Genomic DNA, 22,557 nt, shown 5'->3' with positions numbered 1-22,557 from the left:
GGATTAGGACATGGGTGTCTTTGGGGACTGTTATTCCACACCCTTCGCTGTCACCTTTCTGCACTGAAAACAAGGGACATTTTTGTGGGACGTGGTTTCAGGGAAACAGGTGCACCCAGAGAAGGAGCCTTCTGCAGCCTCAGGCTCATGCAGGGGTGGCAGGTGGGTGTTGAGTGTGGCTGTGACCATGGTTACTAGCAGAGGTGGAGTGGACACCTGGGCTGCGTGGGGAGGACCTTGCTGCAGCCTGAAACTGGGAGGGAGAGGCCTCCATCTGGAGGACCCGTCTCCTCCATGCCCAGTCTTCTGAGGACCTTTGACCTGTCGCCCACACTCAGGCCTGGGGAAGCAGAGCCAGGCTGGAGATGGAACCGGGCACTGGTGATCTTGTTACCGAGTCCCAGCTTGTACTGCTGGCCACACCACAGGCCAATAAATTGAGAGCCGAGTTGTTGAGGCGAGGAATAGTGACTTTATTCAGAAAGCCAGCGGACTCGGGACTTCCCTGGCGGCGCAGTAGTGAGAACCCACCTGCCAACCTAGGGGACACGGGTTCGATCCCTGGTCTGGGAAGATCCCACAGGCCGCAGAGCAACTAAGCCCGTGCGCCACAACTACTGAGCCTGCACTCTAGAGCCCGAGAGCCACAACTACTGAGCCCGCATACCTAGAGCCTGTGCTCCACAACAAGAGAAGCCACCGCAATGAGAAGCCCGCCGCAACTGGAGAGAAAGCCCGCGTGCAGCAACGAAGACCCAACGCAGCCAAAAATTAATTGAAAAAGAAAGTGCTGGGCTTCCCCGGTGGCGCAGTGGTTGAGAGTCTGCCTGCCGATGCAGGGGACACGGGTTCGTGCCCCGGTCCGGGAAGATCCCACATGCCGTGGAGCGGCTGGGCCCGTGAGCCATGGCCGCTGAGCCTGCGCGTCCGGAGCTTGTGCTCCGCAACGGGAGAGGCCACAACAGTGAGAGGCCCACGTACCACAAAAAAAATAAAAAAAATAAAAAAAAAAGAAAGTGCTTTTAAAAAAAATAGGAAGCCAGCAGACCAAGAAAGTGGTGCACTCGTGCCCCAAAGAACCATCTTGCGTGAGTTAAAATTCAGGTTTCTTTCATACTGAAAGGGGAGGGAGTAAAGTGAAACATTTCCTGGCCCAGATCAGCTCCGGGAGGGGATGTGTTCATTTCTTCTCCCTGCAGTCTTTCACAGGGGGGCCTGGTCAGGAGGTTTCCTGAGAGCTGAACAAAGGTATTTTCGCTTAACGCCCATTATACCTGGGAGGCAGGGCTCCCAGAAATGGGCCGTTTTGTATATTGAAGGTTATAGGCAACATCTCTCCGGTTACTAACTTGTAACAGAATACACAGGTGCTTCCCTGTTACAATCTGGTTGGCAAGCAGGAAGCTTCATCCATGCCGGGGACACGGCGGAAGAGGACAGAGCAGGGCCCGAGCACTCAGGCCAGGCCGAGGGCCCAACGTCAGGACCGCCAGGTGCTGAGGGAGAGCGGTGGGCTACCTTCTAATGCAATTTTCCATATTTAAAAGTAGTTTATGTTCACTTAGAGAAATCTGAAATACACAGGAGGGCAAAGGAGATCACAGAAACGATTCCTAATGCTGCTGTCTTCTCAGTGTTCATCCGTGGGGGTTTGTGTCACACAGCTTGTGAAAGTACTGTACGTTGTGAGTCGTGCTCTTACCACGCAGCTCCCTGTGTTATTAAAAATGCTGGGGTGGAAATCCCGTTTTCTGGCCGGCAGTGTTGTTCCCACCAAGCCCAGATAGTTCCTTGTTTCCCGGCCTCCTTAGCACCCAGTGCTGTGGTGGCCGCACCAGAGCAGACACCCCAGATGCAACCTAGCTGTTTCCTCAAAACAGACTCCCCCCAAAGTGGGAGCGGTGAGTTTCTGGGAGCGTGGGATTTCTGTTCTTGTTTTTTCCTTTTTCTTTTTTTCTTAAAACAAAACATTATTTTATAGTTCTGGAGGTCAGGGGTCAGGCACAGCCTCACTAAGCTAAGCTCCAGGTGCGGCAGGGTTGAGTGCCTTCTGTGAACTCTGGGAGAACCCATCCCGTGTGCTCGACTTTTCCACCCTAGAGATGGCCTGCGAGCCGGGCTCACGGCCCTTCCCCACCTTCTGAGCCAGCGGTGGCCAGTCGGCTCTCTCCCACAGGGCGTCACCCTGCCACTGTCCTCTGCCTCCCCTTCCACCTCTGAGGGTCCTCGTGGTGACGTTGGGCCCACCCGGATCATCCAGAACATTTTTTTTTTTTTTTTTGGCTGCATTGGGTCTTGGTTGCTGCACGCGGGCTTCCTCTAGTTGCGGCGAGTGGGGCCTGCTCTTCGTTGCGGTGCGCGGGCTTCTCACTGCGGTGGCTTCTCTTGTTGTGGAGCACGGGCTCTAGGCGCATGGGCTTCAGTAGTTGCGGCACACGGGCTCAGTAGTTGTGGTGCGCGGGGCTTAGTTGCTCTGCGGCATGTGAGATCTTCCCAGACCAGGGATCGAACCCGTGTCCCCTGCATTGGCAGGCGGATTCTCAACCACTGCGCCACCAGGGAAGCCCTGGGCCATGGGATTTTTAAATTCTCATGGATACGTCAGTGTCTTCCGGAAACATGGGGCCCGCCTGTCTGCCTTCCCTCCAGAAGGGCTCCCTGGCAGCTAGAACGCCCTGGTCCATCCTGCAGGCAGAACCCAAGTGCACTGTTTCTCCGTGGATGCCAGGCAGGCTGCACCCTCCTCCCCACAGCCGCTCACGTGGGTTTCCTCTCCCATGAATGCACGGTGTGGGCCACACTCTTGGTCACATCTTCATGCATCTGATCTGACTTTTGAGTTTTCACGTAGTCAGATCCATCACGGTCCTCATCTTCTGTCGCTTTTTTGTTGTCGTTGTTAAATATTTCTTTCTTTGGCTGTGCCGGGTCTTTTTTTTTTTTTTTTTTTTTATTTGGTTGCCCCAGGTCTTAGTTGCGTCAGGTGGGCTCCTTAGTTGTGGCATGCGAACTCTTAGTTGCAGCATGCACGTGGGATCTAGTTCTCTGACCAGGGCTCGAACCCGGGCCCCCTGCACTGGGAGCGCAGTCTGAACCACTGTGCCACCAGGGAAGTCCCTGCCCTCGCTTTTCTTAGACTGCTTGCCCCAGCCAGCTCAGCAGCATGGTCAGCCTGCGGGGCAGCTTCCAGAATCTACCTCTTCGCGTTAGAAACCGGGCCGGGCCACCCCTCCCGTGGCACCCCCTCACCCCTGCCATCCCCTGGGCTGTCTCTGGGCTGAGGCTGCAGGAGGTGTCTTCCTGCCCAGTTCCAGCTGCTCGCCCCCCACCCCCAGTCTCCTCTGATCCTCACGACCACCCCAAGCGCCTCTCCTCGCCTGGGTCTCCCTCCAGCCCCTTCTCCTTCCTCGGCCGCTGCTCCTGAGGTCAGCCTACTTGAGGTGACCCAGTGATTGGCAGAGCCAAAATCTGACGCGGGTCCGTCTGACTGTGGAAGCATCTGTGGATGTGGGGAAAGGCTAAAAGCAAAGCCCGATTCTAGGTGCCTCCCTAACTCCTGAAACCAGGAGAGCCCCAAGGGCAGGTAGCAAGTCCCCCTCCCTCCCTCCGCTACTCCTGCAGTAACAGCCCCAAGTCACACAGCCCTCCTCATCAAATGGCTCATCCTGCCAAGCCTGCGGAATTATTCCAGAAAGCCAGTCACACATCCTGCAGCAGGGGCCAGGGGCCACCCAAGAGCACGTGACCCTGTGTGGTGTGAGGTGCTCTCCTCCACAGGCTGTGAGCTCATCTACACGTGTTGTGCGTGCAGCCACTTCCCATAGCCCTAGGGCTGGTTGAACAGAAGATGATTAAAACAGTGGGCCCCCACGCACTTATGGTCAATAACCTATGACAAAGGCGGCAAGGATACACAATGGAGAAAAGACAGCCTCTTCACTAAGTGGTGCTGGGAAAACTGGACAGCTACATGTAAAAGAATGAAATTAGAACACTCCATAACACGATACACAAAAATAAACTCAAAATGGATTAGAGACCTAAATGTAAGACTGGACACTATAAAACTCTTAGAGGAAAACATAGGAAGAACACTTTGACATAAATCACAACAAGATCTTCTTTGATCCACCTTCTAGAGAAATGGAAATAAAAACAAAAATAAAAAAATGGGACCTAATGAAACTTAAAAGCTTTTGCACAGCAAAGGAAACTATGCACAAGACAAAAAGACAACCCTCAGAATGGGAGAAAGTATTTGCAAATGAAGCAACTGACACAGGATTAATCTCCAAGATTTACAAGCAGCTCATGCAGCTCAATAACAAAAAAACAAACAACCCGATCCAAAAATGGGCAGAAGGCTTAAATAGACATTTCTCCAAGGAAGACATACAGATGGCCAAGAAGCACATGAAAAGCTGCCCAACATCACTAATTATTAGAGAAATGCAGATCAAAACCACAGTGAGGTATCACCTCACACCTGCTAGAATGGGCATCATCAGAAAATCTACAAACAACCAATGCTGGAGAGGGTGTGGAGAAAAGGAAACCCTCCTGCACTGTTGGTGGGAATGTAAATTGATACAGCCACTATGGAGAACAGTATGGAGGTTCCTTAAAAAACTAAAAATAGAATTACCATATGAGCCAGCAATCCCACTACTGGACATATACCCAGAGAAAACCATAATTCAAAAAGACACATGCACCCCAATGTTCACTGCAGCACTATTTACAATAGCCAGGTCATGGAAGCAACCTAAATGCCCATCAACAGATGAATGGATAAAGAAGATGTGGTACATATATACAGTGGAATATTACTCAGCCATAAAAAGGAACAAAATTGGATCATTTGCAGAGACGTGGAAGGATCTAGAGACTGTCATACAGAGTGAAGTAAGTAAGAAAGAGAAAAACAGATATCATATATTAACGCATATATGTGGTACCTAGAAAAATGGTACAGATGAACTGGTTTTCAGGGCAGAAATAGAGACACAGATGTAGAAAAAAATAAGTATGGACACCAAGGGGGGAAAGTGGTGGGGATGGTGGTTGTGGGATGAACTGGGCGATTGGGATTGACATGTATACACTAATATGTATAAAATAGATAACTAATAAGAACCTGCTGTCTAAAGAAAATAATAAAATAAAATTCAAAAAAAATTTTTTAAAAGGAAAAAAAAAAGTGGGCCCCCTCGGGTGCCCACTGCCCACTGTGGGAGCCATGGTACTAGATGAAGACGCTCCAGAGTTGGGTGGGGCACCACACCCCAAAGCTGCTGAGCGAGGCTGAAGCAGGGCGAGGAGAGCAGGCCTTTGAAGGGAGGCCACAGGCTCACCATCAAGACAGGTAATAGCTTCATATTCTACAAAAGAAAAGTGAATGCAAACATCATAAAATGTTACATTTCAGTGTAGAGATTTTTCACAGCTTTATGGAGATATTCACATACCATGCAATTCACCCCTTGAAGGTATACAATTCAGTGGTTTTTAGTCTATCCACAGAGCTGTGCCTCCATCATCACACATTTAAACATTTTCTCACATTATCCAAAAAATGCACACCTGTGAGCAGTCATCCCTAACTCCTCCTCCCCGGCCCCTGACGATCACCAATCTCCTTTCTGTCTCTGCGGATCTATCAGGGCTTCTTTTTTTGCTGCCGAATAATATTCCATTGTACGCATGTAGCACATTGTGTTTACCCATTCCTAAGTTGTTTGGACAGTTTGGGTTGTTTGCACGTTTTGGTACTGTGAATAATGCTGCTATGAACATTCATGTGCGAGGGTTTGTGTGGACATGTGTTTTTATCTATCTTGGGTATAAGATTATGTTAGGGGACTTCCCTGGTGGTGCAGTGGTTAAGAATCTGCCTGCCAACGCAGGGGACACAGGTTCGAGCCCTGGTCCGGGAATATCCCACGTGCCACACAGCACCTAAGCCCGTGCGCCACAAGTACTGAGCGTGCGCTCTAGAGCCCGCGAGCCACAACTACTGAAGCCCATGCGCCTAGAGCCCATGCTCCTCAACGAGAGACGCCACCGCAGTGAGAAGCCCGTGCACCGCAACGAAGAGTAGCCCCCGCTCGCCGCAGCTAGAGAAAGCCCGCGCGGCAACGAAGACCCATCGCAGCCAAAAATAAATTTATAGGGAAAAAAAGATTATGTTAGAACTGGAATTACTGATCATACAGTAACTCTACATTTAACCTTGAGATGACTGTTTTCTAAAGCAGCTGCACTGTTCTGCATTCTCACTAGCAGCGTACAAGGGTTCCAGTTTCTCCACACCTTCCCCAACACTTGTTATTGTCTTTTTTTTTTTTTTTTTTTTTTTTTTGCAGTATGCGGGCCTCTCACTGTTGTGGCCTCTCCCGTTGCGGAGCACAGGCTCCGGACGCGCAGGCTCAGCGGCCATGGCTCACGGGCCCAGCCGCTCCACGGCACGCGGAATCTTCCCGGACCGGGGCACGAACCCGTGTCGCCTGCATCAGCAGGCGGACTCTCAACCACTGCGCCACCAGGGAAGCCCGTTATTGTCTTTTTTTATAACCACGCTAAAGGGTGTGAAGTGTGATAAAGGGGTGTTATAGGAGCTATCTTTTTAATCGTAATCAAACACATTTAGAAATAAGACCAAAAAAGCAAACTATTGACAATTCTCCCGAAAAGACCTCTGGATCAGAGAAGGAATCGCTGTTTCATAGTAAATTGACTCTTGTCCACTGAATTTGCCAGGCCAAGAAGGGACTCCCAAATCAGACTGTGTCTTGCTGTACGATCTATTTGCTGACATCCAAAAGGGAAAGAGTCTTTCGCGGGGGCTATCGAACTTGCTTTTCTTCTGTTGCAAAATGTATATTAGGGCCCTGAGGCCCAAGTCAGCGTGAGGGAGACATGGTTTGGGGTAAAGGCCTGAAGTCACAAAACAACGGCAGAGTGAAGCTAGATGTGGCTCACAGACTCTGCTCACAGGGTAGGCTTACAGGGATCTTGTTTTCAGGGCTGAAGCGAGGACAGCCTGGCCCAGCGGAGAGGACCGCTTGTGCCGGCTCTCCCGGCCGTGCCCGCTCGTCACCCCAGAAGTTTACACAGGCAGGGACAGCACACAAACTTAAAAGACCAATCCAGAAGAGTAGAGCAAATAAATCCAAAGTAGCGCTCTCTGCACAGAACAATAAATAAAATAGATGACACCACTGAACCTGAGCAAAGAAATGAGAGAGGCCACTAAAGCATGTAAGTCTAGACATGAAAAAAGAGTGAAATGTACCCACCAGATAGACTGGTATCAGAGATATAAGGGAATATAAATTTATGTATATTATAAGCAACCCCATGGCAACACATTTAAAAATCCATTAGTAATGGATTTTCTACAACAGAAGCCCAGGGATACAGAAATCTATCCAGTTATTTTACGGAACTGGCTTAATCTTATGTGACTACATAAAAGTCTAATTTCTGTACAGCAAAGAGATACAGAAACAAGATTAAGAGAATCTGCACCGAATCTGTGCCACCCAGTACAGATAAAAGGCTAATATCCGGAAAAGACAAATTTAAAGAACTCCTTTAAATTGTTAAGAACAAGGCAAACCTCCAAAGGAAAGTCAGCAAAACACACAAATGGAGAAGTCGCAAGGAGGAACAGCCAATGTCCCTGTCGCTTGAAGACACGGGATTTAAAGTAGCTACAAGCTGTGACTCTACCTGACAAGGCAGCAGAAAACAACAACAGACGCAAACCTCCTTGCTGGCGTTAACATGAAGCAGCCTTTGGGAGAGAAAGCTGGGGCCACCAGCCACATTTTTTTTTTTTTTTAAATTTTAACCTGCATTGGGTCTTGGTTGCTGCACGCGGGCTTTCTCTAGTTGCGGCGAGTGGGGGCTACTCTTCGTTGTGGTGCGTGGGCTTCTCATTACGGTGGCTTCTCTTGTCGCAGAGCATGGGCTCTAGGCGCACGGGCTTCAGTAGTTGTGGCTCGCGGGCTTAGTTGCTCCACGGCATGTGGGATCTTCCCGGACATGGACTCGAACCCGTGTCCCCTGCATTGGCAGGAGGATTCTTAACCACTGAGCCACCAGGGAAGCCCCAACAATTATGTTTTTTTGTTTTTTGTTTTTTTTTTTGTGGTACGCGGGCCTCTCACTGTTGCGGCCTCTCCTGTTGCGGAGCACAGGCTCCGGACGCGCAGGCCCAGCGGCCATGGGTCACGGGCCCAGCCCCTCCGCGGCATGTGGGATCCTCCCAGACCGGGGCACGAACCCGCGTCCCCTGCATCGGCAGGCAGACTCTCAACCACTGCGCCACCAGGGAAGCTCCAACAATTATGTTTTAATCCTTGCAAAGGTAATAGCAAAAAACTGTGAATGTCCAAAGCTGACTGGGGCTTGCAGGGGCAGGAATTTGTTTAAAGTGCTGGTGAACCTGTAAGCCTTCAGATCCATAGTGAGATCTTTTTATAACATCCATGAGATGACGGAAGGACTTGACGCCTGCCCTGATGGTGCTGGCTAAATAACTCATGGCTGAAGCACCCCCTCAGCCGGGGCTTCCTTGACGGTAAAGTGGGAATAACGCTACACCCACCCTGTGAGATGGGATGAGGGTGACACAGACCGTTGACTGAGACGTACCCGCATTAGCCCAGCTACAAGGGCAATCTTGAGGGTTCTTAGGTACAGTTTAATCCTGTTGTTGCTGACAATGATCCCTCCCAGTGACGCCGCTGATGAAGAAACAGGCGCGCAGTGAGAGCCGAGCCAGGATGCCAATGTCAGGGCCGACAGGTAGCCCTTGTGGGGAACTTGCCCTGCACGTCTATCTTGTTTAATCCCCATAAACATCTGTTGAGGTGGACACGATCACCAGTCCCATTTTACAATGAAGAAAGACAGTGCTCGGGAGGTAAGGGGTTCTAGGCATTGACCCAGGCCATCCAGGCTGTAAGCGGCCAGCTCTCAATCCACACTGAAACCTCCGGGATCCACAGACCCAGGTTCGCGTCCAGCACACGTCCCCCCGCGCCACTCTCCAGGCATCCCAGCACATGTTCTTCTGTTGACTGGGTGGGTCTCTTTGGCTCACATCCCAGATGCTAGCCTCTTCTGTCAAGAGGAAATGCAGTGACACGGCCTCACCAGTCAGGGCCCCTTGACCTGGGTGCAGGAATGCAGTGTTCCTCATCGGGGGGGGATGGCCACAACTTCACCCCACTCGCAGCATGGTACATGCAAGATAAGTGGACGTATCGGCTCATGCTGGCACAGGCGATGGGCAGCTTTTCCTTCTCCAGGGAAGCCTGGAGAACCTGTAGAGCAGTGCCCAGCAGGTCTTAAGGGACAGTGACCAGTCATGGCAGGAGCACTTGGTTGCAGTGGGGTGGCCAGTGGCAGCCTCTACTGCTTCATCCATACACTCCAAGCTCTCTTCCAAGCTGGTTTCTGGTCCCGGAGGGTACAAGGGCCTTAAGGGCAGGACACTGGGCCTCAACGTGGACCAGCCCAGTCTCTGCTGCTATGTGCCAGCTGTCAAACGATACTGGACCTACTGTGTGCTCCAGGAGGAAGTAGGCCTGGGCCAAAGCAGGGATGGCCAGCCTGGGCCTCTGCTGCTATGTTCACACAGCCCCAGCTCCCTTCCTAGCCAGGGTCTCTCATGGAGGGAACAGGCGTGTGAACAAACCTGATGACCTCGTGTGTGCAGGGAGGCGGGCTGGACCACGGTGGGCCCAGATTGAGTCCAGCTGTGTGCACCAGTGCCAAGAAGGGGCTGTGGTTCTGTGGGGGACAGACGGGGCTCCCTTGGCCCCAAGGGCAGAGAAACAGTCAATGACAACAGGAATTGCCACATCCCGGAAGATAACCACAGGGATGGCCCGCAGTGCCTGGTCTGCTTGCTCAGGCCGCACACAGTGCCCGGCCGCCGCCACTGACCAGAAGATCCTCATAGCAAACCCACCTTAAAGTGCCCAGGGGCCCGTGGGACCATGATACTGCCTCGGGGACGTCACCCAGCAACAACTGCTCCTGCTAACATCCCCCTGCCCACTGCTCCCACAATGGACCCTAAGACACTGTGTATGCTGTTCTCCAGAAGCCTCTGCCTCTGCTTCCCCCAGAGGGACTTGCCACAGGGCCTTTGCACATGCACTCTGCCAGACACACTCCTCCCCCAGTCACACCCTTCTTGCCTCAGTCCAACGCCCTCTGGCCTTTGTCAGACTGCCCATCATGGCACTTCTCCCCACATCCTCCAGACCACGTCCACATCCACTGGCCTAGCCAAGCCTCAGCTGCATCAGAGGCCACAAATGACCCACAGATAGAATTGTCTCTCCACCTGGGGTGGCTGTGGAGCTGTGGGCTCCTCCCACACCCCTGGCCTTGACCAGACAAGGCCACTCCTCAAGTGGGAGGGGGGGACCCTGAAGTAAGTGAGGGCACTGGCCCCTGCACTGCTTGCTTGTTTCCCCATCCACACAGACATCTGAGTACACATCCAAGTTTATTCTCGCTCTGCTGCGGGGCCAGGGTCATCCCACACTGTGCGGCTGGGGATAAGGAGAGGCTGGGATTCCTGACAACGCCGTGCAGGTCTGGGGTGTGGGTGACAGTACAAGAGGGGGTGGTGATCAGCGTTGGGCCTAGTGCCTTCGGATGTCCTGTGGGCTGACCCGATGGTTAGAGTCTCCAGGCTCCCTCACATACTGCCCGGTATATGTCTGGCGTCAGGGGCCGGAAGGCTCGGGCCTGGTTGTCCAGCAGGTACAGGGGGTCAGCAACGATGCCCACGTTGAAGCCCTCGCGCACCAACCGCGACTTCACCAGTTTGAACGTGCTTGTGATCTCCAAGGTGTCCTGCAAGGGCAGGGACTGTGACCCCACCTGTGACTGTCCCGCCGAGACCTCCCACCCACCTACTCCAGCCACGGTGAGCTCACCTGAATACGAATGAAATGAGGGGCAGCGTAGGTGGGGAGCCAAGTGCGCACGTGCTGGTACAGCCTCTGCCCGTCAAACGCCTGGCCGCGGGCCAGCTGCACGGCAGCCATGCCCACCTTGCCCTCACATCCTGTGGAGCACATGCGTCCTCAGCGGACCCACCTCACAGTGCCCAAGGCTGGCAGCCCCCCACCTGTAACAAAGCTCCGGCACCACCCACAAAGCAGTTGGGGGGTTAGAATGAGGTGAACCCTCCGCACCTGGCACAGGCACACCGTAGACGTTCACCTCCTGCAGGAAGTCCACGAGTGACAGCACGCCCTCCACCTCCCGCGTGGACACGTTCTCACCCTTCCACCTGCGGGGTTGGAGGGGGTGCTGGGACCAGGGCCCAGGAAAGGAGGCCCCGCCCCTGACCAAGCCGCGCCTCCTGGCGACTAGGCCCCATCCCCTCTGGAATTCAGAAGTCCCGCCCCTGGAAAGGAGAGGCCCCGCCTCCTTCCACAAGCCCTGCCCCCTCCGGCATCTACAAGTCTCGCCCCTGAAAAGGAGAGGCTCCGCCTCCTGTCCACGAAGCTCCGCCCCCTCCAGAATCCAGAAGCCCCGCCCTGGGAAACCCCGCGGGACCGGAAGGTGTCCCCGAGGCGGTCGCGGAAGTAGAGGAAGCCTTCGTCGTCCAGGGCCAGCACGTCCCCGGTGTTGTAGTAAAGGTCGTTCGGGCGCCGCACGTTCTTCACCAACTTCCTTTCTGTGTGCTCCCGGGGCCCACGGTAGCCCAGGAAAGGTTGGTGACGCAGCACCTGGGTCAGCAGGAGCCCTGCCTCCCCTGGGGGGTAGGAGTGGGAGTCCAGCATTAGCCGTGGACGAGGACATCAGGAGCCCACCAGGCCGCGGCCGGGACTCTGCCAGAGAAGAGGCAGAGAGAGACCCAGAAACAGATCCAGAGACAGAAAATGAGAGGCAGAAGGAGAGGGAAGGTGGCGTCAGGGAGTCCATTAGAAATAGGGGGACCACCGCCGCGGAAAGGAGCCCGGAGGAGTCTCTGCAGGGAGTGTCGGGAAGGGAGAAGCTAGGGGGACGGATGAGTCTTCAGATGCTGCGAAGTCGAGCTTGCGGGAGGACAGTTAAGGCTCGTACTGTGTGGCCCCACAGGGGTAGAAATAGAATCAGAGGGTGGAAATTGCAGGGAGGCGGCTGGGGTCAATATAAAGAAGATCCTTCCAATCACCAGTTATCTATCAGTGTAATGGGCTGTTCCAGGGGGTAGTCAGCAACTTTGCGGGTGTGCACATAGGGGCTGGGTTCATTCACTCAACAAACTGACCACTGGCCGTGGGCCAGACAATATGCCGGGGGTAGATATTAAATAATTGTATGTATAGCACAATACCTGCCACATAGTAAATGTTATCTAAGCGTTTAAAAAAAAAAAGAAGAGAAAAGAAATAGGGAAAGGCTAACAAGGATGGACGAGGGAGAGAGGCAAATGGTGGTGGGAAGAGAGAGATTCCGCCAGGACCTTGCAACGCCGCCGGAGAGAAGACCCTAGGAGAAGGTTCAGGACAAGAGACTGATGCCTGGGAGGATGTGACTTCCACAGAAAGCTCAAGAGAACAACTCAGGTGGACAAGAGGTTGAGGCAGAGGAGCTGGGCAGAGCTGACAAGCGGAGAGGGAGAGGGCCCCGGACCGCTGTCAGACAGGCCTGGGACTCGGGGTCCAGGTGAGGACTGCAGACACCACCACTGGACATCAACCTCAAGGCTTTGGGTGGCTTGTTCCAGTCACGGAGGAGACCTAGGGTTTCCACCCTCCCCACACCCAGGGAAGGTCCCCCAGCCCTCATACCTGGCCTCGCAGGGATGCAGAGGCCCCAGTTGTCCCTCACAGGCTCCTCTGTCTCCATGCTGTACTGTACAAGCTCGAAGGGGGAGAGCATCTGAGTGGAGGGTGGGGAGGTGTCAGCAGAGGTCCTGTGGGCTCAGCCTCAATCAGGGCCACACCCACACACTCACTCGAAGGAAGCAGCTTGTCTTGCCCTGGGCCCCACAGCGCCCTGGGTAGTTGACAAAGCCACCGTTGCCTTCCGTGGAGCCGTAGACTTCCCAGATCCGAATGGGGCCAAAGCGCTGCTGGAAGGTCTCCCACACTTCTGCCCGGAGTCCACTGCCAATCGCCAGGCGGACTTTATGTGTTCGGTCCTCTGGCCGCTGCATGGACGCCCCAAGAAGGGTGAGGAGGTGCCCTCGGGTGTGCCCAGGAACCCTTACCCGGGAGGGCTATCTTGGGTCCTGACCTGAGCAGCTACCTGGGAGGTGATGGGGGGTCTTTACCTAGGTGATCTACCTGAGTTCTTACTTGAGCAGTTACCTGGAGTCTGTACCTGGAGAGTTAACTTGCAGGGGTTACCTGCAGAGGTTACCTGGGAACCTTACCTGGAGAGATATCTAGGGGCGATGGGAGGCCTCATCTGGGGTCTTACCTAGGGGAAACATCTGGGGTCTTATATAGGGGTAGTTACCTGAAGCTTTTACCTGGGGGGGGCGGGGTTAACTGGAGGCCTTACCAGGAGGGGTTACTTGGGGGCCTTTACCTGAAGGTAACCTGGGGAGTGACTTGAAGCTTTATCTTGGGGAGTTATCTGGGAGCCTTACTTGGGGGTAGTTACCAGGAACCTTTCCCTGAGGGGTTACCTAGAGACTATATTTGGAAGGATACCTGGAGATCTTGCTTAGAGACAGTCACCCAGGGTCCATACATCATTGATACATAGCATGAGGCCAGCTCGCATCTAGTGAGTTTATCCTGAGCCACACCCTGTTCTAGGCACTTTACGTGTTTAATTCTCACAATACCCCCTTGAGGTATTATTCCTGATTTCCCAAAGAGGACACTGAGGCTGAGAGACGTGAAGTCACCTGCCCAAGATAGCACCGCTGATCATCAAAGCAGCCATGATTGGAAACCTTGTGTGGGACTCACTGTCCGTGCCTCTTGTCTGGGGTGTTTTATTGATACCTGAGGGACCTTGCTTGAGTCCTGGACTGAATCTACCTGAGATCTTTACCTGGGATGATTCCTGGGGTGTTCACCTTGGAGCCCTAATCTTAGCATCTCACCTGGGGAGTGTTGCACAGGTACCGCAGGACCTCGCCCACATACTGGATCACAGTCACGCCGTGCTGCCGACAGTCGTCCCAGAAGCAGGAGGCAGAGAACTTGGGGGCCAGGACACAGGTCACTCCTTGGAGGGAGGAGAGGAAAGGGTTTCGGGTCATGCTTCCAAGCCACTGTTGAGAAGCTGCTTTGATCACCTGGCTGTGGCCCCTGAAACCCAAGATGACATCAGGTTCATCTCTGTGTTGCTGGCCCAGCCAGGACTATTCCCGTGAGAAGAGCACAGCCGAGCCTGAGTTTGAATCCCGTCTCCAGTATGTGTGGAAAGCTCGGTGCCTGGTACAAAGTGAGCACTGCCGAATAAGGGCTGTGAGTAGGAATCACTCTTGATTGTGATAACTGTCTTAGGAATGTCTAGCTCGGCAAATGGATAGATGGATGAATGGGTAGGTGGATGGAAAGGCGGGTGGAAGGGTGGATGGGTGATGGATGGGTGGGTTGGTGGATGGATATATGGATGTTCTGAAGGATGGACACATGGATGAATACATCTTAGGGGCCACTACATGCACTCCAGGAAATTGCTCCCTCCTTTTCTGATCCCCTCCTCTGCAGCTGGCTCCGTGGATGGCACTCTCCTTACCTCAACCCTAATCCTCAACAAAACCCCGAAAGCTAAATATCATCCCTGCACCCAAAGGGACGATGGCTCGTGTGCTTGGTGAGGTAGCAAGTGTGTCTTCTTCGAGGCTGTATCTTGACAGAGGTGAAATATAATGCCCTCTCTGTGAAAATGGATGCTGGGTCCTTGAAACCGATAGCTTTGTTAGCAACCCCTCGTGAGATGCCTGGATTCTGGAAAGGTCTTCAAGAGCTGCTAAAGCCAGGGGGGAGGTTGATAAGGATTTTTCCAATGAAAGCTTCCCAATTCTTCTTAGCCTAAGGTAGGATCCCAGTTTTGAGCAGCCTCCAACGTGACAAATTAGGAGGCACTTTGCAGCCACCGAGGTTCTTGTCAAGAATAATTGGACTGAATCTGAAAACATCTCTAGAGTGAACATGTAGTCTACCAGGAAGTGTGGGAGGGAGAGGAGCAGAGACCAAGCAAGCAAGTACAATGAAAACAGTTTAACTGCAAAAAGACAGTAAAACAATTGGGGAAATTTTTAACGTGAAGTGCACATCAGATAATATCAAAGAGTTACTCTTAATTTTTTCAGGTGTGATGATCGCTCTGGTTACAGTTTTTTAAGGCCTTACCTGTTAGAGATACATACTGCAATATTTACCAACAAAAAGATAGTGTCTAGGATTTGCTCCAAAATAATCCAGAAAGAAGGAAGGGAGTACATATGAAATAAAATTGGCAACATGTTAACAATTGTTGAGGCTGGGTGAGGATATGGGAAGCATCATCAAACTGACTGCTCTGCTTTAGTGTATGTTTGAAATTGTCCATGATTTAAAATGTTTTAAATAAAATATGAGTAAAAAGACAAGTGGGAATAAGGGGGAGGCGATAAACAGAACACAGAAGAGCAGAATGCTGATGGTGGCTGAAGCTGGGTGGTGAGTACTTGAGGATACATGTAGAGAATTTTAGAAATTTTTATATTTCAAAATTTTCCATGTTAAAATTTCAGGGAAAAAAAAACAAAAAACAACAACAACAACAACAAAACAGACCAGCGCAGTCTGTTGACAGAATTCATGGTCAGGTGTCTAGGGAGACGACAACCGGATGGAATGTCTGGTGAGTGTTCCCTCACTGGCTCTGCCCGTGACGATGACGGATATGAGTGACCGACACTCACATCAGCTCTTTCACCTCCCGACCACAGCACAGCCATTAAGGACCGTCTGGGTGCCCAGCCCTCTGTCCAGGTAGCCCTGGGGCTCACTGTCCCTTGTCAAAGGTAAGAACCTGGGGTGCTGGGTAACCTATGGGGCCTTGACATCAAGTCTGGCAGTCCTGTGGATTGGGGGGTGGTCCTCAGCGAAGGGCTTACCAAGCTCCAGGCAGCTAAGGACCCCAAGGACCAGCCCCATCGTGTGGTACAGAGGCAGGACCGTGTAGACCACGTCATCAGCTGTGACCCCACACAGGCTCAGCATCCCGCTTATCTGTAGCACCCGCTCGTACGTGAGGATGGCTGGCTTCGGGAGCCCTGGGGGAAGAAGCAATGGAAAGAGTGGGGTGGTGCGCGGACAGCGCTAGAGGGACCCGCACGCGGGAGTGGGTCTCCAGGATCAGGTCTGCACAGCCAGGGGTTTGAGGCTCTCGAAAGGTGGTCAAGTATGGGACCTGTGAGTGGGTTTAGGGAGGACACGTTGGACTGGAGTTCAGAGGCTGAATTCCAAAGTTCAGGGTTTCAGTGGCTGTTTACTGGGCAGAGGCAGGATTCTGGCACTGACCGTTCAAACAACACTGGGGGTCAGAGTTCGGCCAGGTGTCAAAATCAAAGGGCAGGGTGGGTTTCAGAGGTCAAGTTTGAGGCGCAGGTCAGGCTTGGAGTCATGTCAGCAGAAGGGTTCAGAGGGTGGACTAGGACTGCTGGGCGCCCTCACCGGTGGTCCCCGAGGTGTAGATGAACAGGGCTGGGCTTCTCAGCTTGATCTCAGCTCGAAGGTCAGCGGGCACGGGGTCTGAGGGTGCAGCATCAAGGGCAGCCCCCAGAGCCCTCACCCCCGGCGTGGGGGAGGAGTGACCGAGGTAGAAGCAGCGGATGTTCTCTGCCTGCAGCTTGGGAAGGACCTCCTCCAGGTTCTCGCAGAGGTCTGTGGGAATGGGTCAGAGGAGGCATTTAGAGGAGGCCCACCTTTGAGGTGGGGGGGGACCCAAGATGTGGGAGAGGAGCCCACTGCCGGCCAGCAGAGAAGAGCATCTGCCTTATCTGTAAAGAACCCCGTAATTAGTATTGGGGGGCAAAAAAGTTGAAATAGCCATGTTGAAGAAAACACAAAGCAAAGCCCTGGTGCCCTCAGAATTACTTCCCAGCAACTAAGTTTTGGCCCTAATTGCCTGGGGGTGGGTGAGGGACGCGGAGCTCTTGCCCAGCCCCCACCAGGACCCTCTGGACAGCAATCCTCCACGTCTGTCTCCTGCCCCTGTCCCCACCACATCCGACCTCCGCTGGTCTCCGAGGTCCTCACCTGGGTCCACCACCAGCACCCGAGCCCCAGAGCTCAGCACGGAGTGCACCAGGGGCGCCCCCCGGCCGTGTGGATTAATCCAGGCCACCGGACAGCCCAGCTTGGCCAGCCCGAGCCACAGGCCCAGGGCAGGAATGGTCTGCGAGGGCAGCACGAGGAGGGCGGTGGGCTCCTGAGCGTGGGCTCCCGTGGCGCCGCCCAGCTCGGCCTTCATGACCCACGCCGCCCGGCAGGCCCTGGCGTCCAGCTCCCCGAAGGTGACCGAGCGGCTCCCCGGCCCCGTCCACACCAAGATCGCTCTCCCTGGCTGCGCTCGCACCCGCCGCTCGAAGGAATCTACGAAGGTGTCAGGTGGCTGGCGGCTCAAGCGCGCCCGGATGTTCAGGCCCAGGCGGAGAACCTTGAAGATGTAGGCCAGGTCTGCAGGCAGCCAGCGCAACCCTGGGGGTGGCTGCGTGGGCAGCAGAGCCAGTGTGAGGGCCGCGGCCGCCAGGCTCAGCCAGTGGGGCATCCAGGGCCCGAGCCAGGGCCACGTCAGCACAGCCAGGCCCAGCAGCGCACAGCAGGCAGAGTCTCCCAGGAGCCAGCGCAGAGCCAGGGCCACTGCTGCAGGCCATGAGGACTGCCCCAGGCCTCGCAGCAGCAAGAGCAAGAAGGCCAGTCGTCCCCAGATACCCATCGTACCTGCTCCTGCCTCAGGGACACGTCCAGGAATGCCCACCTCTTGCCCGGGCTGATAACCCATCAGCCCCACCCCCTGGCGGTGACCCAGAGGCTGCTGGCCATGGTGGTGGCTCCAGGACTCTGCCTCCAGCCCTTTTTAACCCCAACTGTTTGTTTCACTCTGCCTGGTCTTCCGCGTGGCTCCAGCCCCTCTGCCTCTGTCCCCCACGCTGTGCCCCAGGCACTTGGGAAATAGGCAGAAATCCCTCTCTCAGGAAACTGACCTTCCAGCCATGCCAAATGCAAATTCAGCAGGATAGCAGGGCAGCTCTGGTTGTAAGCACTGCCTTCCCATCTGCAAACCTCACCAGGAAGTTCTCCTGTGGCAACTACTTAATCTGAATCCTCCGGGAGATGGGGCCTGGCTGGGATGAGCCCCCAGCCTCCTGCCAGGTACACAGCAGGTGTAAGCCCTTGAACACCTGCAGTGCCCGAATTCAAACCCAGCTCTGACCCCCAACCCATGTGGTCCACTCTGACTCTCTGCCTTACCCTTGGCATCAATGGGGACCATGCTTAGGGTTCAGGAGGCTGAACTCTGCCTGGAATGTGGGTCTGGCAGTCTATGCACGGTTGGACCAGGAAAGCCTTAGCCCCCCTCCTCTGGGAGGCAGTCACAGGGGGTAGCACAGAGAAACGTTGCCATTGGCCTAGGATCACAGCAAGCTGGGCTACTGGAGCGCCCTACAGGCCACACACCCCTCACCGGCTCCAGATACTTTGGACCGGGGTGCCCAGGCCACGTGCCGACAGTGTGATGGGGGCACGCGGAGAGTAGCCTCGAACTGACACTGGTTGGCTATCTTCCGCAGCCCAATGGGCGGCCCGAGGGTCCCGGCTGCCGCTTTCTGCCCTGCCCCCACCCCAGCCCTGCCTGGCACTTCCGACCTTGCCGGCCAGGACAGCTATCCTGGGGCTCGAACCCCCTAGTGGCAGCCTGGCCCCAAAGACTCCCGGACCCCCAAAAGTGAGGTGCTCAACCATCATGCCCATCAGGACAGGGGAGAAGTCTGAAGGCTAGAGATTCTGTCTGGAAGATATGGGGGGAGGGGCCTCGAAATCTTTATCTTGGGTGGCAGCAGCTGGGATTGTGGCTGCGAATTTCCCACATGTGGCCTCCCTCTCCGAGACCCGCCTGTACCCCTCCCCACAGGACTGAGGGCTCTGGGAGAGTCAAGCGCCAGTCATACGTGCGCCGCACTCCCACCCAGAGAACAGAGACACGAGATGGCAAAGCGGATCATCCGCTCGCAGCCCAAAGGAGCCCAGGGAGCAGCAGGGATGCTGCCAGGGACAGGGGCACTGAGGCCCAACACCCACAGACGGTCTGTGAGGAAGAGGAACACACGGGTCCGGGAGCACACGCTTCCAGCTTTCGGCCCCACGGCCCACAGTCCTTTATTACAGTGCAGTGGTCCCAAGACCAGGCCTCAGTCCATGATGGGCCCACCTGAGACGCCCCAGGCGCCAGATGAGGGAGGATTAGCTCGGGTCGGGGAGCTGGGGACATTTCCCGGCCTGACACAGGGGCAGGGGAGCAGACCCCACCCCACTCATGGGAGGGGAGGGGCGTGAACCAGAGTCGGAGCCATGAATCCTGGGCCCCGCACCATGGTTGAGCCCTAGTTCAGGTTGGAGATGATCCAGTTCTCAGAGGTGGTCGGGTCCCTGACCATCCCCAGCCAGCCCCCACCCGGAGGGCCGAGTACGTAGGAGGAGAGGAATAAGGCGGGCTGGGCTGGAGAGAAGGGTGGAAGCAGGAGAAGGGCCTGATCTCAGGAGAAAGCGTGGGCTGGTGGCGGGAACGTGGTCAAGTGGCCGCGACAGGCGTGACAGCGGGTGGGGCTTGACCGATCCCTCGGTGGGCGTGGCCAGACCCCATGCCCGGATCAGGGCGCAGGGTGCGCGGCCAGGTGGCGCTCCAGCAGCGCGCGGTGCGAGAAGACCTTGCCGCAGGCGGGGCACGGCGCGCGCTCCGGCCGGTGGGTGCGCATGTGCACGTTGAGCGAGCTCTTCTGCGTGAAGCGCTTGGCGCAGACGGCGCACTGGAAGGCGCGCACGCCCGTGTGCGTGACCATGTGCTTGAGCAGGTAGTCGCGCAGCGAGAAGGATCGCCAGCACACGGCGCACTGGTGGGGCTTCTCCCCTGCGGGCGACAGGGCGGGCAGCAGACTCAGGTCAGCTGGGGAAGGGCCCCGGGCGCCTTTGCCGGGCAGGGACTCCCCTCCCCAACCGGACCAGCCATCCATCCGGAATCCCCCCGCCCGGCAGCGACGCCCCTCTCCCCGACCCTTAGGGTCATACTGGGATGTCACTGCCTGTCTGTGACCCACAACTCCGACAGGCAGCCTTCCAGCGGGGAACCCCGCAGGTCTGGGACATCGCTGCCCACCGAGGCTGACCACTCAGGTCTACCCCCACCTCCAGGGACCTTCCCGCCCCCAAACCGTACCGTGCCTGGCACAGGGCCGCGGGCTACCCCTCCCGCATCCCTGCCACGCTCACAGAGCGTTCTGGACTGTCTGGTCGCTGGCCACCATTCTGGGGACAGTCTAGCAAGGCCCAGCACCCTTACACTGGGAAAGACCCCGACATACCTACCCCCTCCCTTCTGGCTGCTATCATGTTCCAGGGGTGACAGAGTAAGCTGCCCCCCTCCCCCTGAATCAGACAGGGGGAGACAGGCCGTGTTTGACCCCTAGGGTCATCAAGTATTAACAAGAAGCCTATCTCCAATGATCGAGGGGCTCAGAGACCCAGCCCGGCTCACCCGAGTGGATGAACATGTGCTTGGTGTAGTTCTTCCGGGAGCTGAACGTCTTGTGGCAGTGACTGCACTCATAGGCGGGCGGCTCGGCACCCGGGGCGCGCGCAGGGGTGGTCGACGGGGCTGCGCTGGGAGCGGCCGGTGGGGCCGGGGCCTCCCCTAGAGGCGCGCTGGGAGCTGCGTCCGGCTGGAGCGCTGGGTAGAAGGCGGGTGGGGGCGCAGGGGCCGGCCCCGAGGGCGCGGGAGGGGGTTGCGCTGGCGGCCCGGGAGCGCCCAGATGAAAGGGGAAAAGCGCGACGGGCGGCCCGGGGGTCTTCACGCCAGGTGGGCGGGGTCCGGATAGGACACAGTCGGGCGGGGCAGGGGTCTCGGCGGGACAGCCTTCAGGGGCGGTTTGATCTCCGTCTTGCCAAGCGGAGACGTAGCTGTCGGGGAACACGTCCTCCGCAGCCGAAGTCCCCCGGAGGAAGTCCCGCCCGGCGCCGCCGTAATCGGAGAGGCCGGCGGGCGCAGGCGGCTCCTCGCGCGCGCCGTCCGCGGCCGCGGGTAGGAAGCCGGCGGCGCAGTCGGGGAAAGAAGGGGGCGCCTGTCCCTCACCCGGGCCGCCGCCTTCGCCATCCTCGCCGTCGGTCTCCTCATCGGTCTCGTCGTCGTCGTCGTCCGCGCCGTCGTCTGGCGCAGCGGTCAGGGCGGGGTCGGCATCCGATCCCTCCGCCTTGGCAGGCGCGGGGGGCGCGGGCAGCTGCAGGCGCGCGGGCTGGCGCTGCTTGCGTGTGTGCGCGGCACCGGGGTGGCCCGGGGGGCGCGCGGCCAGCAAGTGGCGCAGGCGGTGGCGCAGCTGCGCGGGCGCGAGCGGCGGGGGCACGGGCGTGGGCAGGGGCGCGGGCGCGGGGGGGCCCGGGGCAGGGGCGCGGGCGCGGGCTATGATTTGCGTGCATTCGTCTATGACCGTCTGGATGCGCAGCACCGACGCGGCCGTGAGCACCTGCAGCGCTTCACCCTGCGCCACCACGAGCGAGCCGCTGTAGAGGAACTCGACGAGCTGGCGCACCGTCTGCGCGGGCACCACAGGCGGCACGCGGATCTCAGAGTGGCCGAGCAGCAATTTGTCCTGGAAGAAGGGCGAGCCGGCGGCCAACACGCAGCGGTGTGCACGCAGTGAAGCCTCGCGGATGCGCACAGTCACGTCACAGAAGTGCCCACCCAGCCGCTGCCCGTTGAGGGTCTCAAGCAGGGATCGGGAGAAGTTCTGCAGGTGAATGTGGTGCACCGCCTCCGCTGCCGCCATCTGCACCGGACCAGCGGGTGTGGGCAAGAGGAAGTCAGCCAGGGATCCCCCCCTGCCCCAGCGTTCCCATCCCTTCAGCGGGACAGGGCCCAAGGGTGAACCACACCCCCAGGCTTCAGGAACCCCAACCTTCTCCAATGCCCCTGGCCCCTCGAAGTCCTGGTTCCCAGCACAGCAGGACTCCCTGCCCCCGCCCCAGGACTTCTGCAGCCCCCTCTACCTCTGAAGCCCCCAGCACACCGCTGTGAGGAGGCTGGGGATACCAAAGGTTTGCTGCCCTCCGGTCTTGCTTACTGCCAGCGTGGGGAGCTCCAGGGCTCGCTTCCCCTATTTTGCCCCACCCACCCTTCCCGGAACTCCGGTATCCATAGCCTTCCCCACATCCTCCTCTGACAGGACACCCTGTGGAGGAGAGGGCGGGGACCCCTATCTAGAACAGGCTTCCACGTCTCACCCACTCCCCACCCTGCTGGCTGCGACTCCCACCGTGAGTGGCTTCTTTTTGATCCCCCCTTGACACAGCCCCCAACCTTGCAACATCC

At 56.3% G+C, this 22,557-nt stretch overlaps 2 protein-coding genes across 4 annotated transcripts; both read right to left on the bottom strand.

The window, feature by feature from the left end:
• Positions 1-10,517: 10,517 nt before the first annotated feature.
• On the bottom strand, positions 10,518-17,933 carry SLC27A5 (solute carrier family 27 member 5). Of its 3 annotated transcripts, none has more exons than XM_065898889.1 (10): positions 17,238-17,933; positions 16,653-16,862; positions 16,094-16,252; positions 14,087-14,211; positions 12,983-13,177; positions 12,816-12,906; positions 11,596-11,794; positions 11,229-11,326; positions 10,968-11,098; positions 10,518-10,884 (listed from the first exon to the last, which is right to left on the bottom strand). In XM_065898889.1, exons 1-10 carry the CDS (start codon positions 17,914-17,916, stop codon positions 10,708-10,710), a joined length of 2,064 nt encoding a protein of 687 aa, XP_065754961.1. In that variant the 5' UTR covers positions 17,917-17,933; the 3' UTR covers positions 10,518-10,707. The 3 variants fall into 3 exon arrangements, with proteins under 3 accessions (XP_065754961.1, XP_065754963.1, XP_065754962.1); XM_065898891.1 differs by having other exon boundaries at positions 16,653-16,863; positions 17,491-17,916; XM_065898890.1 differs by having other exon boundaries at positions 10,708-10,884; positions 12,816-12,888; positions 17,238-17,916.
• A 1,916-nt stretch (positions 17,934-19,849) lies between these two features.
• ZBTB45 (zinc finger and BTB domain containing 45) lies at positions 19,850-22,015 on the bottom strand. Its single transcript, XM_065898895.1, has 2 exons — positions 20,731-22,015; positions 19,850-20,106 (listed from the first exon to the last, which is right to left on the bottom strand). The coding sequence occupies exons 1-2, from the start codon at positions 22,013-22,015 to the stop codon at positions 19,850-19,852; spliced, it is 1,542 nt and encodes a 513-aa protein (XP_065754967.1).
• Positions 22,016-22,557: the final 542 nt, after the last annotated feature.

This window comes from Phocoena phocoena, chromosome 20, assembly GCF_963924675.1.
Source record: "Phocoena phocoena chromosome 20, mPhoPho1.1, whole genome shotgun sequence".
NCBI lineage: Eukaryota > Metazoa > Chordata > Mammalia > Artiodactyla > Phocoenidae > Phocoena > Phocoena phocoena.
The sequence above is the reverse complement of the archived record's forward strand: the minus strand, read 5'-3'. Positions and strand labels throughout refer to the sequence as shown.